The sequence below is a fragment of the Bombina bombina genome, chromosome 5, assembly GCF_027579735.1.
Source record: "Bombina bombina isolate aBomBom1 chromosome 5, aBomBom1.pri, whole genome shotgun sequence".
NCBI classification, from domain to species: domain Eukaryota; kingdom Metazoa; phylum Chordata; class Amphibia; order Anura; family Bombinatoridae; genus Bombina; species Bombina bombina.
In genome coordinates this window covers 1,151,427,686-1,151,446,680 of record NC_069503.1, presented here as the reverse complement: position 1 = coordinate 1,151,446,680, position 18,995 = coordinate 1,151,427,686, and the positions used below count along the sequence as shown (strand labels likewise).

The window sequence follows — 18,995 nt, the reverse complement described above, 5'->3', positions numbered from 1 at the left end:
TTTGTTTAGGATCTTGAGATCCAAGATTGGTCTGAAAGTTCCCTCTTTTTTGGGAACTATAAACAGATTTGAATAAAAACCCTGGCCCTGTTACTCCCTTGGAACTGGGTGGATCACTCCCATAACCAGTAGGTCTTGAACGCAACGTAAGAATGCCTCTCTCTTTATCTGGTTTGCAGATAATTGTGAGATGAAATCTCCCCTTTGGCGATGAAGCTTTGAAGTCCAGCAGATATCCCTGGGAAACAATCTCCAGAGCCCAGGGATCCTGGACGTCTCTTGCCCAAGCCTGGGCGAAGAGGAAAAGTCTGCCCCCAACTAGATCCGGTCCCGGATCGGGGGCTACTCCTTCATGCTGTCTTAGAGGCAGCAGCAGGCTTTTTGGCCTGCTTCCCCTTGTTCCAAGCCTGGTTAGGTCTCCAGACTGGTTTGGACTGGGCAAAATTTCCCTCTTGTTTTGCATTAGAGGAAGTTGAAGCTGCGCCACTGTTGAAGTTTCGAAAGGAACGAAAATTAGTCTGTTTGGTCCTTAATTTGTTGGACCTATCCTGAGGAAGGGCGTGACCTTTTCCTCCAGTAATATCAGAAATGATCTCCTTCAGTCCAGGCCCGAATAGGGTCTGCCCTTTGAAGGGGATGTTGAGAAGCTTAGACTTTGAAGTAACGTCAGCTGACCAGGATTTAAGCCATAGCGCCCTACGTGCCTGAACGGCAAAACCTGAATTCTTAGCCGTTAGCTTGGTTAAATGAAAAACGGCATCAGAAATAAAGGAATTAGCTAACTTAAGAGCTTTAATCATGTCTAGAATATCATCTAACGGGGTCTCCACCAGTAGAGCCTCCTCAAGAGACTCGAACCAGAAAGCCGCTGCAGCAGTGACTGGGGCAATGCATGCAAGAGGCTGGAGAATAAAACCTTGCTGTATAAAGATTTTCTTAAGGAAACCCTCTAATTTTTTATCCATTGGATCTAGGAAAGCACAACTGTCCTCGACAGGGACCGTCCACCTTAGGGACCGTCTGCCACGAGTCCCGTGTTGCGGAATCTATGGGAAACATCTTTTTAAAAGCAGGAGGGGGAGAGAACGGTACACCTGGTCTATCCCATTCCTTAGTAATAATTTCTGAAAACCTCTTAGGGACTGGAAAAACGTTAGTGTAAACAGGCACTGCAAAGTATTTGTCCATTTTACACAATTTCTCTGGGACTACAATGGGGTCACAGTCATCCAGAGTCGCTAAAACCTCCCTGAGCAACAAGCGGGGGTGTTCAAGATTAAATTTAAATGCTGTCATTTCAGAGTCAGACTGAAGTAACGCCTTCCCTGAATCAGAAATGTCACCCACAGATAGAAGGTCTCCTGCTTCGGCTTCTGCATATTGTGAGGGTATATCGGACATAGCTACTAAAGCGTCAGAAAGCTCTGTATTTGTTCTAGCCCCAGAGCTGTCTTGCTTTCCTTGTAACCCTGGTAGTTTGGTCAATACCTCTGTGAGGGTATTAGTCATAACCGCCGCCATGTCTTGTAAGGTAAACGCATTGGACGCGCCAGATGTACTTGGCGTCACTTGAGTGGGAGATATAGGTTCTGACACATGGGGAGAGCTAGGTGGTTTAACCTCCCTTTTGTCAGTCTGAGAAATCTCTGGTGATAAATCTTTAAATGCCATAATATGGTCTTTATAAGTTATAGAAATATCAGTATTTGGTACACATTCTAAGAGGGGGTTCCACAATGGCTTCTAAACATAATGAACAAGAAGTTTCCTCTATGTCAGACATGTTTAACAGACTAGTAATGAGACCAGCAAGCTTGGAAAACACTTTAATAAATATGAAACAGCAATTAAACAAAAATGGTACTGTGCCTTTAAGAGAAAAAAAACTACCACATAAACTGTAAAACAGTGTTAAAAAGTAGTAAACTCTCCAAAATTTTTACAGTGTGTATAAGGGACTAAAGCAGCATTGCACCCACTTGCAAATGGATGATTAACCCCTTAGGCCCCAAACCGGATTTGAAAAACGTTAAAACCTTTAATAAACAGTCAAACACACTGCCACAGCTCTGCTGTGGCTCCTACCTGCCCTTAAACACGATTTTTGCAGGAAAAAAACCCTCTATAGTGGTCCTTAGATGCCAGAGGACTCCTTTAGGGAAGCTGGATGTCTCAGTCTGAATATCAACTGCGCATTTAGAGCGTGAAAATAGGCCCCTCCCACCATGCACTCGATGTCAGAGGGCCTTAAAAAAGTACTCCTAGGAGTAATCTGACTAGCCATGTGGAAAACTAGGCCCCAAATAAAGATTTATCACCCTCAGAGAAAAAACGTTTTTTCTATAAACCATGCAAACGTTTTGACACTAAGTAATATGAGTATTAACATGAATATTACCCTTTTTTGTAAGCATGATCCCTGTCGTTGTTAAATCACTGCATCAGGCTTACCTCAAATATACAAGGCTCTGTCAGCATTTTCTAGACCTTATCTCTCTAGAAATAAATATACTGAACATACCTCAAAGCAGGTAATCTGCAAACCGTTCCCCCAACTGAAGTTTTCTTTCCATACTCTTCAGTTATGTGTGAGAACAGCAATGGACCTTAGTTACAATCCGCTAAGATCATCAACCTTCAGGCAGATTCTTCTTCTAATTTCTGCCTGAGAGTAAAAACAGTACAACGCCGGTACCGTTTAAAAATAAACTCTTTATTGAAGGTAAAAACTAAACTAAGTCACCACATCTCTCTTACACTTCCTATCTTGCAGAGAGTTGCAAGAGAATGACTGGGGGTGGCAGTTAGGGGAGGAGCTATATAGACAGCTCTGCTGTGGGTGTCCTCTTGCAACTTCCTGTTGGGAAGGAGAATATCCCACAAGTAATGGATGAACCCGTGTACTGGATACACCTTTACAAGAGAAATATGTTTTATCCTCCATAAAGTAACTTATGCTGCCAAGTTTCCCTAGGTATAAAAGCATGTCACCTTATGTCATCTGCTGAGGGCAGTTAGGGGCAGTTATAAATTAATACCAAGAATAACATGAGTATTTAATGTCCCTTTAAAACTGACAAAATGTGTATTGTTCTAAAGCCCAGGGATACACCATTTGAAAAGCTTGTCAGGTGTTTATCTCCTCTGCTGAGGCTAGTTAGGAACATAAACTCCAGTATATATCAGCCAACCACTGTGCAGCATGCAGGAGTGGGTCAGGGTTTCATACACATTATATAGGTAGTTCAAAATTTCTAAAACAATCGATAGTGTCTGCATATAGTTCATATTATCACTGAGTGTAGTGAATACATATCCCTGATAAAATGACAAATGCTGTAAATCATATTTACCGTCCCTTGTCACAGTCCTTTCTTCATTCTTTCATGACAACCTCCTATTCATTGCTCTGTCCCCTGATGGGACAAATACTTTGTCTCACTTTGTACCACCCTGTCCACTCCAAGAAACCTCCACATTTTCCTTTGCACTGCTACAAGGGACATCCTTGTTTTTTCTTTGCCCTGCCCCCTAGCAACCTCTGCATTTATCCTTGCACTGCCACAAAGAACATCCTTGTGTTTTCCTTGCCCTGCCCCCTAGCAACCTCTGCCTTTTTCTTTGCACTGCTACAAGGAACATCCTTGTGTTTTCCTTGCCCTGCCCTCTAGCAACCTCTGCCTTTTTTCTTTGCGCTGCCACAAGGAACATCCTTGTTTTTTTTCCCTTGCCCTGCCCCCTAGCAACCTCTGCATTTATCCTTGAATAGCCACAAGGAACATCCTTGTTTATTCCTTGCCCTGCCCCCTAGCAACCTCTGCCTTTATTCTTTGCAGTGTCAAAAGGAACATCCTTGTGTTTTCCTTGCCATGCCCCCTAGCAACCTCTGCATTTTTTGTTTGCAATGTCACAAGGAACATCCTTGTTTATTCCTTGCCCTGCCCCCTAGCAACCTCTGTATTTTTCTTTGCACTGTCACAAGGAACATCCTTGTTTTTTCCTTGCCCTGCCCCCTAGCTACCTCTACATTTTTTTGGACTTTGGACTGACCACAAGGAACAGCCTTGTTTTCCATGCCCTACCGTGATCCTGGCAATCCTTTTGTTTGTATCTGCCCTGGTCACATGTAACCTTGTTTTCCTATTTGTTTGTATTTGCTCTGGCCTTCAGCCCTCTGTTTTTCCTTATGCTGCTCTTCAACTACCTCCTGGTTTTTTCATTGCCCAGCCCCCAAACAATCTCCCTGTTTTTGTTTGTACCATGACCCAAAGTAACCTTCCTGTGCTTCCAAAAGCTCCTTTTTTCCCCCCTTTACCCTACCTCGACGTAGCCTCCTTGTTCTAAGTCCGCCCAGTCCCCAATCTCTCTGCCTGTCTCTTCCCTGGACACACCTTTTTGTTTTCATTTGCTCAGCCCACCAGGCAACCTTGCTGTTTTTCTGTTCTATCCCCAAGCAAACTTCTTTTTGCATTGACACTAAGCAGCCTAATTGTTCTTTTTTGCCCTGCTCCCCCAGTAGTTACCTTAATTGTATTTGCCCTGCCCCCAAGCAACCTCCTTGTTTTTCCTAATTCTGGACAGAGGGCAAGATAACGTCCATGCTTAATCATATTCCCTGTAAGCTCCTTACCACTGTTCTTAAGTTACATGGTCTCATGTCCCAATACATGATTGCACACTGTATCTGTTATACTTCCATAACAGCGCAAAAAAGGGCAGTAGAGACTATAAACAGCAGGAAGAAACATACAGGGAACGTACCGGAGTAAGGTTGATGCCATAGGCTATTAGAATGTATAATACAAGTTAAAAATAAAATTAAAAAAAGGATCTGCTTTATCGTAGAAACTGTGCTGTGGGAGAATGAGAGATCACAGGTCTGCTCAGGTAATCTAGACTGAAAGACAGAAATACATAAAACACACCCATCCACCAGGAGCGGGAAAGCAGCAGTGTGATTGATTTGGACTTTGATTTCAGGTGAGGGTATAGGAAGAAGATGTGGACAGAGGCAGAGAAGGGGCAGAGAGTGGCAGGCTGCGGTACACACCTCTTCCTCCTCTATCCGAGCAGGCTCAATCAGAAGATTATTCACTTGATCAAACGACACACCCTGTTAGAAGTAAAATCCAGCAAAAAGAGAGAGGAGGCAGAGAAAGAGAGAGGGAGGGAGAGAGAGAGACAGGCATGCGGATTAGTGGAGCCACAAAATACCAACACCAAGACCCACCTTTGAAGCATCTTCTTATCTAAGCAAGTAGAATGCAGTAAATACATAGCTGATGGGCATGACCCACCAGTGCAAGGCAGAGTAATCACCTCAAAAACTGATTAGTCCTGATTAACATGGTACACTGCAGCAGCAATGAATGCAAACAGCACTTAGCCATGAGACAGTTTCTGACAAATAAACCTCATAGCAAATGTTTATAACAAGTTTAATACAAAAAGCATCCAGCACTTGCCTCTGACAATGAGCAACAGCCGTGCAAAAAGCTACACAAACAAGATGGCAACATAAACAGGCCAGAGGGCAAGGTGAAGGCCAAGCACAGGGGAGGTGGAGCAGAGACTATAGAAATTAAACTGGGGAAACTAGGACCAGGATATGTAAGAATCAGCTCACCCGGGTATTAAACCCACAATTCCCTGTAGTTTTTGACACTGGTTATGATTTTCTTTTAATATAATTTTTTTAAGGTTTCATAATAAGCTCAGGGATATTACGGGGGACTAATTTTAAGGCACAAAATTACCAAACAGGAAGAAGTAGTCCCCATGAGACAGCTGTGGGAATGTGGAGTTTTGGCTCTCTGTGGTTTTGTAAATATACATCTAAATCTTACGGGTTATGACAAAAAAAAACAAAGAAAAAGGTTTGAGTTTCTAGCTGTACCGTTAACAGGACGCCTGTCCTTGCCCTCTGCTTGGTCTCATGCCTTAAACCAGATACGTAAGACAGATGGGAAATGTCTGAAAGAACTGGTGAGACACAGGTGGTCTTGGCGAGTTACTTACTGACATTTATCGGCTAACGAACCATATGTTCCTATAGGAAGCAACAGATTGGCCTTGTCACAGGACCACAGAGGTTTGTAGCGGACATAAAGTAACAGCAGCCGTACCCTGCTGACCACCACCCTGGAAGCCAATCACAACTGTCCAGTATCAGCAGAAGAAATGGACTAATGTGAATACCTGTCAGCTGTGAGGCCTGAGGCATTGCAATGGGTGACTGGCAGGTTAGTTGCCTTAGGATAGATGCTGAAGAAATGGCAGTGATAAAACGGTCATTAGCTTGGGGAATGTTTTTGAATGTAATTTTTAGGAACTGGAACTATTAATGTTGGGGCTGGAAGCTGTGTGTCCCCAGCTAAAAACATGTGTTTGTGCCATAGCTGCAAATTGACTCGTACCTTTATGTTCTGCTGGGCGTTGAGCCTCTCCTCTCTGGTCTCCTCAGACTCCCACTCTCTATCTGGCTCTTCCATTTCATCATGATCCTCATCGGGTGGCTGTGAGCATCTAGCAAAGCCCTCGTTTTCACCTTCTTCTTCCTCTGGCAGTCCCTCCGTGCTCAGGCCCTGCAGAAGGGCCACCACAGCTTCTGGTTTTGGCAGCTTTGTAATCTTGAAGTTCTTCTTGTAGTGGGGAGTGTCCTTGCGTATAAGACGCTGCTTCTCCACTGGGGACTCTCGACCTTCATCATAATCATCTTCATCACAGTGCACCACCGGCTCATCAGCAAAGTGAACTGTAGGCTGTGGAAATGAGGAGGTCAGACCGTTAATAAGCCCATAAGCATAGTTTGGTTGCTGGCTTATGGTGTAAAATAGAACCTGCTCCCTCAGCCAGACATGGGATTATGTGACAAAAACATCCCTGTAAACTGAAAAGAAAATTCTAGTGTAAAAAGAAATGTCCTATGCAGCATTCTGCTCCAGGTGAAGATACGGAGAGTGACTGGAGCATATCTGTGTATGCCTGCTTCATATTTGCTCATTAGCTGTAGTGGCAGAGGTTAAAGGATATTAAACTGTATGCAATTATAATATGACATGCTTATTTATGTGTAGTTACAACACTTTACAAAATACTTTATTTTGTCCCTTTTTCCAGTAACTAACTCCAGAAAATTCTTGATTTTCTAAATTCAATTCTATAAAAGGGACGCCGACTATGTTTGCACTTTAAAGTTTTCCTATTATTTCTCTCTCCTGCTTAGAATAAATAGGGACAGATATAAAACAGGCAGCAAGAGAGACTGTCCAAACAAGGCTGTGTAGAACATAAGATTATCTAATAGTATTTCCACACAGTCTTGTTTGCACAAACTATTACATTGGCTGATTTATACCTGTCCCTAATATTTCTCAATAGAAGAAAGTTTAGAATTAGATCCGGAATGGAAATAAAATGTTAGATGTAGTTTAATTAATCAGTTGTAATGAAGATGCGCTATAACTTGAAATTCTAATACCCTGCGCTCCAGCCGCGCATTTCAAAAGTAATTCTGTTTTGTGAGCGAACAGTTTGAAGCAGTTATGCGTACCTGATAAATTTCTCTCTTTCCGGGCATAGAGTCCACAACGTCATTCCAATTACTAGTGGGATATTCAACTCCTGGCCAGCAGGAGGAGGCAAAGAGCAACCCAGCAAAGCTGTTAAGTGTAACTTCCCTTACCCATAAATCCCCAGTCATTCAGCTGATGGAAAATGGAGAAAGAATAAACACAAAGTTATCGAGGTGCCTTAGGTTTACTCAAAAAAACTGCTGAATTAAGATTTAGAGAGGCAGGGGTCGTGGACATGCCCGGAAAGAAAGAGAAATTTATCAGGTAAGCATACATTTTGATTTCTTTCCTATGGCATGAAGAGTCCACAACGTCATTCCAATTACTAGTGGGAACCAATACCCAAGCTAGGGGACACGGAATGAAAAGGGAGGGAGAACAAGGCAGGAGGACCTTAACAGAAGGCACCACCACTTGAAGAACCTTTCTCCCAAAAGAGGCCTCAGTCGAGGCAAAAGTATCAAATTTGTAGAATTTGTAAAAAGTATGCAAAGAGGACCATGTTGCCGCCTTGCAAATCTGTTCCACAGAAGCTTCCTTTTTAAAAGCCCAAGATGAAAAAAAAACAGCCCTAGTGGAATGAGCCGTAATTCTCTCAGAAGGCAGCTGTCCAGCTGTCTCCTAAGTAAAACAAATCACCCTTTCTTAACCAAGGGAAAGGGAAGTAGAAGAGACCCTCTGACCCTTACGCTTTCCAGGGAAAACAACAAACAGGACAGAAGACTGGCGAAAATCTTTAGCAGCTTGTAGGAAACATTTTTAGAGCCCACACAACATCCAAATTATGCAAAAGACCTTCCTTAGAAGAAGGAACAACAATGACCTGATTAATGATTCGATCCGAAACCACCTTAGGGAGAAACCCCCTTTTAGTACAAAGGACCGCCTTATCTGTATGAAAAAATAAGGAACAGGGAATCACACTGCGTAGCAGAAAGCTCAGAAACCCTGTGAGCGGAAATAGCAAGAAGAAACAAAACATTCCAAGAACAATCTTATATCAACCACATGCATTGGCTCAAATAGAGCCTGCAGCAAAACTTTAAGAGCTAGGTTAAGAATCCAAGGAGGAGCAATAGGTATAAACACAGGCCTGATTCTGACCAGGGCCTGAACAAAAGCTTGAACGTCAGGTAAATCTGCTAGACGTTGTGCAAAAGAATAAACGGTGCATAATCTGGACACTCAGAGTACTGACTGACAAACCTTTCTCCAGGCCATCGTGAAGAAAAGATAAAATTCGGGGAATCCTCCCCCGGGTCCAGGAAAAACCCCTAGATTCGCATTAAATTTTTTATTTATGCCATACCTTATGGTAAATCTAGCGAGTAACAGGTTTACAAGCCTGAAGCATAAAATCAATGACCGCCTCGGAAAAAACACATCTAGACAGGACTAGGCGTTTAATCTCCAAGCAGTCAAATTCAGAGAATCTAGATTTGTATAGAGAAATAGACCCTGGATTAGAAGGTCCTTCCTTAGAGGAAACCTCCAAGGAGGAAGAGATGACATCTTCACTAGATCCGCAAACCAGATCCTGCGAGGCCATGCAGGAACTATTAGAATTACCAATGCTCTCTCCTGTTTGATACGAGCAATGACTCATGAAAGGAGAGCAAACAGGAGGAAACAGGTATGCCAGAGAAAAATCCAAGGGACCGCTAGAGCATCTATCAGAGCAGCCTGAGGATCTCTTGACCCTGATCGGTACTTTGGAAGCTTGGCGTTTTGACCAGACGCCATCAGATCCAACTTCGGAACCCCCCACTTGAGGGTTATACTAGAGAACACTTCCGGATGGAGAGCCCATTCCCTGGGATGAAAAGTATGTCTGCTCAGAAAATCCGCCTCCCAATTGTCCAACCCTTGAATGTGGAGGGCAGACGGCAGACAGGAGACAATCGAGAGCTTCCGCCCACTGCAGAATGCGAGTCACCTCCTTCATGGCCAAGGAACTCTGAGTTCTTCCCTGGTGGTTGATGTAAGCCACTGAGGTGATTTCGTCCGACTAGAATCTGATAAACTGTACTATAAAAGACACTTGAGGTCAAGATGTCAAGGCTTTGAAGATTACTCTCAATTTCCAAGATCTTGAAGGGAAGAGAAGACTCTTCTTGAGACCACAGGCCCTGAGATTTTAGGGAACACCAAACAGCTCCCCAGCCTAACAGGCTGTCATCCGTAGTCACAATCACTTAGGAAGGTCTCAGGAAGCAAGAGCCCCGAGACAGAAATTCCTGTGAAATCCACCACGAGAGAGTAATGTTAAGGGATCCAGAACTGTCAGCGGACACATTAGCAGAACCAAACAGGCAAATAAAACTGTCACACTAACCAAACAGGCAATACAACTGTCACACTAACCAAACAGGCAAATAAAACTGTCACACTAACCAAACAGGCAATACAACTGTCACACTAACCAAACAGGCAATACAACTGACACACTAACCAAACAGGCAATACAACTGACACACTAACCAAACAGGCAATACAACTGTCACACTAACCAAACAGGCAATACAACTGTCACACTAACAAAACAGGCAAATAAAACTGACACAAACTAACCAAACCGGCAAATAAAACTAACAGAGTAATTGTAAAGAGTATACAATTTTGGATAGGTAGCTCAAATCTGTGTATCAAATTTTGACTAAGCCCAGAGAGCAATCAACACAGTAAATAAAATAAAAAATTAAATCATTCATAAAAAGTTTATTGACAAAAAACAAAATGTATGCTTACCCGATATATTTATTTCTCTTGTGGTGTATCCAGTCCACGGGTTCATCCATTACTTGTGGGATATTCTCCTTCCCAACAGGAAGCTGCAAGAGGACACCCACAGCAGAGCTGTCTATATAGCTCCTCCCCTAACTGCCACTCCCAGTCATTCGACCGAAGACAAGCAAGAAAAAAAGGAGAAACTATAGGGTGCAGTGGTGACTGTAGTTTAAAAATAAAAAACACCTGCCTTAAAATGACAGGGCGGGCCGTGGACTGGATACACCACAAGAGAAAGAAATTTATCAGATAAGCATAAATTTTGTTTTCTCTTGTAAAGGTGTATCCAGTCCACGGGTTCATCCATTACTTGTGGGATACCAATACCAAAGCTTTAGGAAACGGATGAAGGGAGGGACAAGGCAGGAACTTAAACGGAAGGCACCACTGCCTGTAAGACCTTTCTCCCAAAAATAGCCTCCGAAGAAGCAAAAGTATCAAATTTATAGAATTTCGAAAAGGTATGAAGCGAAGACCAAGTCGCCGCCTTACAAATCTGTTCAACAGAGGCCTCATGTTTAAAAGCCCATGAGGAAGCTACTGCTCTAGTAGAATGAGCTGTAATTCTTTCAGGAGGCTGCTGGCCAGCAGTCTCATAAGCTAAGCGTATTATACTTCTTAGCCAAAAAGAAAGAGAAGTTGCCGAAGCCTTTTGGCCTCTCCTCTGTCCAGCGTAGATAACAAACAAAGCAGATGTTTGACGAAAATCCTTCGTAGCTTGTAAATAAAGCTTTTAAGCACGAACCACATCAAGATTGTGTAATAGACATTCCTTCTTTGAAGAAGGATTCGGACATAGTGAAGGAACAACAATCTCCTGATTGATATTCTTATTAGATACCACCTTAGGAAGAAACCCAGGTTTGGTATGTAACACTACCTTATCTGCATGGAAAATCAGATAAGGGGAATTACATTGTAAAGCAGATAACTCCGAAACTCTTTGAGCCGAGGAGATAGCTACTAAAAACAGAACTTTCCAAGATAAAAGCTTAATATCTATGGAATGCAAAGGTTCAAACGGAACCCCTTGAAGAACTTTAAGAACTAAATTTAAACTCCACGGCGGAGCAACAGGTTTAAACACAGGCTTGGTTATAACTAACGCCTGACAAAACGCCTGAACGTCTGGAACCTCAGCCAGACGTTTGTGCAAAAAAATAGACAGAGCAGAAATCTGTCCCTTTAGCGAACTAGCTAACAATCCCTTCTCCAATCCTTCTTTGAGAAAAGAGAATATCCTAGGAAACCCTTGGATTCACACCAGTGAAGATATTTACACCATATCTTATGATAGATCTTCCTGGTGACAGGCTTTCGAGCCTGAATTAAGGTATCAATGACCGATTCGGAAAAAACACGCTTTGATAGAATCAAGCGTTCAATCTCCAAGCAGTCAGACGCAGAGAAAACAGAATTTATGCTTACCTGATAAATTACTTTCTCCAACGGTGTGTCCGGTCCACGGCGTCATCCTTACTTGTGGGATATCTCTTCCCCAACAGGAAATGGCAAAGAGTCCCAGCAAAGCTGGCCATATAGTCCCTTCTAGGCTCCGCCCACCCCAGTCATTCGACCGACGGACAGGAGGAAATATATATAGGAGAAACCATATGGTACCGTGGTGACTGTAGTTAGAGAAAATAATTCATCAGACCTGATTAAAAAACCAGGGCGGGCCGTGGACCAGACACACCGTTGGAGAAAGTAATTTATCAGGTAAGCATAAATTCTGTTTTCTCCAACATTGGTGTGTCCGGTCCACGGCGTCATCCTTACTTGTGGGAACCAATACCAAAGCTTTAGGACACGGATGAAGGGAGGGAGCAAATCAGGTTACCTAAACGGAAGGCACCACAGCTTGCAAAACCTTTCTCCCAAAAATAGCCTCCGAAGAAGCAAAAGTATCAAATTTGTAAAATTTGGCAAAAGTGTGCAGTGAAGACCAAGTCGCTGCCTTACATATCTGGTCAACAGAAGCCTCATTCTTGAAGGCCCATGTGGAAGCCACAGCCCTAGTGGAGTGAGCTGTGATTCTTTCAGGAGGCTGCCGTCCGGCAGTCTCATAAGCCAATCGGATGATGCTTTTAAGCCAAAAGGAAAGAGAGGTAGAAGTCGCTTTTTGACCTCTCCTTTTACTAGAATAGACAACAAACAAAGAAGATGTTTGTCTGAAATCTTTTGTAGCCTCTAAATAGAATTTTAGAGCACGGACTACGTCCAAATTGTGTAACAAACGTTCCTTCTTTGAAACTGGATTCGGACATAAAGAAGGTACAACTATCTCCTGGTTAATATTTTTGTTAGAAACAACCTTTGGAAAAAAACCAGGCTTAGTACGCAAAACCACCTTATCTGCATGGAACACCAGATAGGGCGGAGAACACTGCAGAGCAGATAACTCTGAAACTCTTCTAGCAGAAGAAATAGCTATTTCCAAGATAGTAACTTAATATCTATGGAATGTAAAGGTTCAAACGGAACCCCTTGAAGAACTGAAAGAACTAGATTTAGACTCCAGGGAGGAGTCAAAGGTCTGTAAACAGGCTTGATCCTAACCAGAGCCTGAACAAATGCTTGAACATCTGGCACAGCTGCCAGTCTTTTGTGTAGTAAGGCAGATAAAGCAGAGATCTGTCCCTTTAGAGAACTTGCAGATAATCCTTTCTCCAAACCTTCTTGTAGAAAGGAGAGAATCTTAGGAATTTTTATCTTATTCCATGGGAATCCTTTGGATTCACACCAAGAGATAAATCTTTTCCATATTTTATGGTAAATCTTTCTAGTTACCGGTTTTCTGGCCTGAACCAGAGTATCTATCACAGAATCTGAAAACCCACGCTTCGATAGAATCAAGCGTTCAATCTCCAAGCCGTCAGCTGGAGGGAGACCAGATTTGGATGTTCGAATGGACCCTGAACAAGAAGGTCCTGTCTCAAAGGTAGCTTCCATGGTGGAACCGATGACATATTCACCAGGTCTGCATACCAAGTCCTGCGTGGCCACGCAGGAGCTATCAAGATCACCGAGGCCCTCTCCTGATTGATCCTGGCTACCAGCCTGGGAATGAGAGGAAACTGTGGAAATACATAAGCTAGGTTGAAGGTCCAAGGTGCTACTAGTGCATCTACTAGAGTCGCCTTGGGATCCCTGGATCTGGACCCGTAGCAAGGAACCTTGAAGTTCTGACGAGACGCCATCAGATCCATGTCTGGAATACCCCATAATTGAGTTATTTGGGCAAAGATCTCCGGATGGAGTTCCCACTCCCCCGGATGGAATGTCTGACGAATCAGAAAATCCGCCTCCCAGTTTTCCACACCTGGGATGTGGATCGCAGACAGGTGGCAGGAGTGATCCTCCGCCCATTGAATTATTTTGGTCACTTCTTTCATCGCCAGGGAACTCCTTGTTCCCCCCTGATGATTGATATACGCAACGGTCGTCATGTTGTCTGATTGGAACCTTATGAATCTGGCCTTTGCTAGTTGAGGCCAAGCCCTGAGAGCATTGAATATCGCTCTCAGTTCCAGAATGTTTATCGGGAGAAGAGACTCTTCCCGAGACCATAGACCCTGAGCTTTCAGGGATTCCCAGACCGCGCCCCAGCCCACTAGACTGGCGTCGGTCGTGACAATGACCCACTCTGGTCTGCGGAAGCTCATTCCCTGGGACAGATGGTCCAGGGTCAGCCACCAACGGAGTGAATCTCTGGTCTTCTGATCTACTTGAATCATTGGAGACAAGTCTGTATAGTCCCCATTCCACTGTTTGAGCATGCACAGTTGTAATGGTCTTAGATGAATTCGTGCAAAAGGAACTATGTCCATTGCTGCAACCATCAACCCTACTACTTCCATGCACTGCGCTATGGAAGGACGAGGAACAGAATGAAGAACTTGACAAGAGCTTAGCTCTGTCAGAAAAATCCTCATTTCTAAGGAATCTATTATTGTTCCCAAGAAGGGAACTCTTGTCGACGGAGACAGAGAACTTTTTTCTATGTTCACCTTCCATCCGTGTGATCTGAGAAAGGCCAGAACGATGTTTGTATGAGCCTTTGCTTTTGACAGGGACGACGCTTGTATTAGAATGTCGTCCAAGTAAGGTACTACTGCAATGCCCCTCGGTCTTAGAACCGCTAGAAGGGACCCTAGTACCTTTGTGAAAATCCTTGGAGCAGTGGCTAACCCGAATGGGAGGGCCACAAACTGGTAATGCTTGTCCAGAAAAGCGAACCTTAGGAACTGATGATGTTCTTTGTGGATAGGAATATGTAGGTACGCATCCTTTAGATCCACGGTAGTCATAAATTGACTTTCCTGGATAGTGGGTAGAATCGTTCGAATGGTTTCCATCTTGAACGATGGTACCCTGAGAAATTTGTTTAGGATCTTCAAATCCAAAATTGGTCTGAAAGTTCCCTCTTTTTTGGGAACTACGAACAGATTGGAATAAAATCCCATTCCTTGTTCCTTTATTGGAACTGGGTGTATCACTCCCATCTTTAACAGGTCTTCTACACAATGTAAGAACGCCTGTCTCTTTATTTGGTTTGAGGATAAGTGAGACATGTGGAACCTTCCCCTTGGGGGTAGTTCCCTGAATTCCAGGAGATAACCCTGAGAAACTATTTCTAGCGCCCAGGGATCCTGAACATCTCTTGCCCAAGCCTGAGCAAAGAGAGAGAGTCTGCCCCCCACTAGATACGGTCCCGGATCGGGGGCTACTCCTTCATGCTGTTTTGTTAGCAGCGGCAGGCTTCTTGGCCTGCTTACCCTTGTTCCAGCCTTGCATCGGTTTCCAGGCTGGTTTGGGTTGTGAGGCATTACCCTCTTGCTTAGAAGATGCAGAATTAGAGGCCGGTCCGTTCCTGAAATTGCGAAAGGAACGAAAATTAGACTTATTTTTGGCCTTGAAAGGCCTATCTTGTGGAAGGGCGTGGCCCTTTCCCCCAGTGATGTCTGAAATAATCTCTTTCAATTCTGGTCCAAATAGAGTTTTACCTTTCAAAGGGATGTTAAGCAATTTTGTCTTGGATGACACATCCGCTGACCAAGACTTTAGCCAAAGCGCTCTGCGCGCCACGATAGCAAACCCTGAATTTTTCGCCGCTAATCTAGCTAATTGCAAAGCGGCATCTAAAATAAAAGAGTTAGCCAAATTAAGTGCGTGAACTCTGTCCATAACCTCCTCATATGGAGTCTCTCTACTAAGCGAGTTTTCTAGTTCCTCGAACCAGAACCACGCTGCTGTAGTGACAGGAACAATGCACGAAATGGGTTGTAGAAGGTAACCTTGCTGTACAAAAAATTTTTTAAGCAAACCCTCCAATTTTTATCCATAGGATCTTTGAAAGCACAACTATCTTCGATAGGAATAGTAGTGCGTTTGTTTAGAGTAGAAACTGCTCCCTCGACCTTAGGGACTGTCTGCCATAAGTCCTTTCTGGGGTCGACCATAGGAAATAATTTCTTAAATATGGGGGGGGGGGGAACAAAAGGTATGCCAGGCTTTTCCCACTCCTTATTTACTATGTCCGCCACCCGCTTGGGTATAGGAAAAGCGTCGGGGTGCACCGGAACCTCTAGGAACTTGTCCATCTTGCATAATTTCTCTGGAATGACCAAGTTGTCACAATCATCCAGAGTAGATAACACCTCCTTAAGCAGTGCGCGGAGATGTTCTAATTTAAATTTAAATGTCACAACATCAGGTTCAGCTTGTTGAGAAATTTTTCCTGAATCTGAAATTTCTCCATCTGACAAAACCTCCCTCATGGCCCCTTCAGATTGGTGTGAGGGTATGACAGAACAATTATCATCAGCGCCCTCCTGCTCTTCAGTGTTTAAAACAGAGCAATCGCGCTTTCTCTGATAAGTAGGCATTTTGGATAAAAATATTTGCTATGGAGTTATCCATTACAGCCGTTAATTGTTGCATGGTAATAAGCATTGGCGCACTAGATGTACTAGGGGCCTCCTGTGTGGGCAAAACTGGTGTAGACACAGTAGGAGATGATGTAGTATCATGATTACTCCCCTCATCTGAGGAATCATCTTGGGCAATTTCATTATCTGTGGCAGTACTGTCCTTACTTTGTTTGGACGCTATGGCACAATTATCACATACATTTAAATGGGGAGACACATTGGCTTTCATACATATAGAACATAGCTTATCCGAAGGCACAGACATGTTAAACAGGCTTAAACTTGTCAACAAAGCACAAAAATCGTTTTAAAACAAAACCGTTACTGTCTCTTTAAATTTTAAACAGAAAACACTTTATTACTGAATATGTGAAAAAGTATGAAGGAATTGTTCAAAAATTACCAAAATTTCACCACAGTGTCTTAAAGCATTAAGAGTATTGCACACCAAATTTCAGAGCTTTAACCCTTAAAATAACGGAACCGGAGCCGTTTACAAATTTAACCCCTATACAGTCCCAGCTATAGCCTTTGCTGAGACCCAACCAAGCCCAGAGGGGAATACGATACCAATTGACGCCTTCTAGAAGCTTTTCCAGCAAATTTCAGATCCTCACACATGCATCTGCATGACCTGCTCTCAAAAAACAACTGCGCAGTAATGGCGCGAAAATGAGGCTCAGTCTACAACTAGGAAGGCCCCCTGACTGGAAAAGGTGTCTAACATAGTGCCTGCCGTTTAATAAACGTTCCCCAAGTTTATAAATGCGAATTGTCAGCATAAATATGAATAAAATGCCCAAATAAAGCAATCGATTTAGCCCATAAAAATGTCTACCAGTTTTTTTAGCCCATATTAAGCCCTTTATTCTGTTTGTTTGACTAAGAAAATGGCTTACCGGTCCCCATGAGGGGAAATGACAGCCTTCCAGCATTACATGGTCGTGTTAGAAATATGGCTAGTCATACCTTAAGCAGAAAAGTCTGCTAACTGTTTCCCCCAACTGAAGTTACTTCATCTCAACAGTCCTATGTGGAAACAGCAATCGATTTTAGTTACTGTCTACTAAAATCATCTTCCTCTCACAAACAGAAATCTTCATCCTTTTCTGTTTCAGAGTAAATAGTACATACCAGCACTATTTTAAAATAAACACTTGATAGAAGAATAAAAACTACATTTAAACACCAAAAAACTCTTAACCATCTCCGTGGAGATGTTGCCTGTGCAACGGCAAAGAGAATGACTGGGGTGGGCGGAGCCTAGGAGGGACTATATGGCCAGCTTTGCTGGGACTCTCTGCCATTTCCTGTTGGGGAAGAGATATCCCACAAGTAAGGATGACGCCGTGGACCGGACACACCAATGTTGGAGAAATTAGATTTGGATTTTTGAAGGGACCTTGAAGTAGAAGGTCCTGCCTTAGCGGCAGAGTCCATTGTGGAAAAGATGACATGTCCACCAGATCTGCATACCAAGTCCTGCGTGGCCACGCAGGGGCTATCAAGATCACCAAAGCTCTCTCCTGCTTGATCTTGGCAATCAGACGAGGGAGCAGAAGAAACGGTGGAAACACATAAGCCAGGCTGAAGGACCAGGGCGCTGCTAGAGCATCTATCAGCGCTGCCTTGGGATCCCTGGACCTGGACCCGTAACAAGGAAGCTTGGCGTTCTGACGAGACGCCATGAGATCCAGTTCTGGTTTGCCCCATAGTTGAATCAACTGGGCAAATACCTCCGGATGGAGCTCCCACTCCCGCGGATGAAAAGTCTGCCGACTTAGAAAATCCGCCTCCCAGTTCTCTACTCCTGGGATATGGATAGCTGAGAGATGGCAAGAGTGAACTTCTGCCCATAGAATTATCTTTGAAACCTCCAACATTGCCAGGGGGCTCCTTGTTCCCCCCTGATGGTTGATATAGGCTGCAGTCGTGATGTTGTCTGAAATCTGATGAATCTGACCGCAGCTAGCGGAGGCCAAGCCTGAAGAGCATTGAATATCGCTCTTAGTTCCAGAATGTTTATCGGAAGGAGGGCCTCCTCCTGAGTCCACGAACCCTGAGCCTTCAGGGAGTTCCAGACTGCACCCCAGCCCAGAAGGCTGGGATCTGTCGTTACTATAGTCCATTCTGGCCTGCGGAAACTAATTCCCTTGGACAGATGGACCCAAGATAGCCACCGGAGAAGAGAATCCCTGGTCTCTTGATCCAGATTTAGTAGAGGGGACAAATATGTGTAATCCCCATTCCACTGATTAAGCATGCAAAGTTGCAGTGGTCTGAGATGTAGGCGGGCAAACGGAACTATGTCCATTGCCGCTACCATTAATCCGATTACCTCCATACACTGAGCCACTGCCGGATGGGAAGTGGAATAAAGAGCACGGCAGGAAGTTAGAAGTTTAGACAACCTGACCTCTGTCAGATAAATCTTCATTTCTACTGAGTCTATCAGAGTTCCTAGGAAGGAAACTCTTGTGAGAGGGGAGAGAGAACTCTTTCCTTCGTTCACCGTCCACCTGTGAGACCTCAGGAATGCCAGAACAATGTCCGTATGGGACCTGGCGATTTGATATGTCGACGCCTGTATCAGGATGTCGTCTAGGTAAGTGGCCACTGCTATACCCCGCGACCTTAGAACCGCCAGAAGGGACCCTAGAACCTTCGTAAAGATTCTTGGTGCCGTGGCTAACCTGAAGGG

At 43.8% G+C, this 18,995-nt stretch overlaps 1 protein-coding gene across 1 annotated transcript in view; it reads right to left on the bottom strand.

Annotated features, from left to right (window-relative positions):
* The window catches only part of SCRIB (scribble planar cell polarity protein), a 746,390-nt gene that overhangs the window by 516,487 nt on the left and 210,908 nt on the right, over window positions 1-18,995 (bottom strand). Inside the window, exons 16-17 of the mRNA XM_053715486.1 lie at window positions 6,417-6,761; window positions 5,051-5,113 (exon numbers count right to left, since the gene is read on the bottom strand). Coding sequence (XP_053571461.1) covers window positions 5,051-5,113; window positions 6,417-6,761 — 408 coding nt within the window. The remainder of the gene's footprint in view (window positions 1-5,050; window positions 5,114-6,416; window positions 6,762-18,995) is intronic.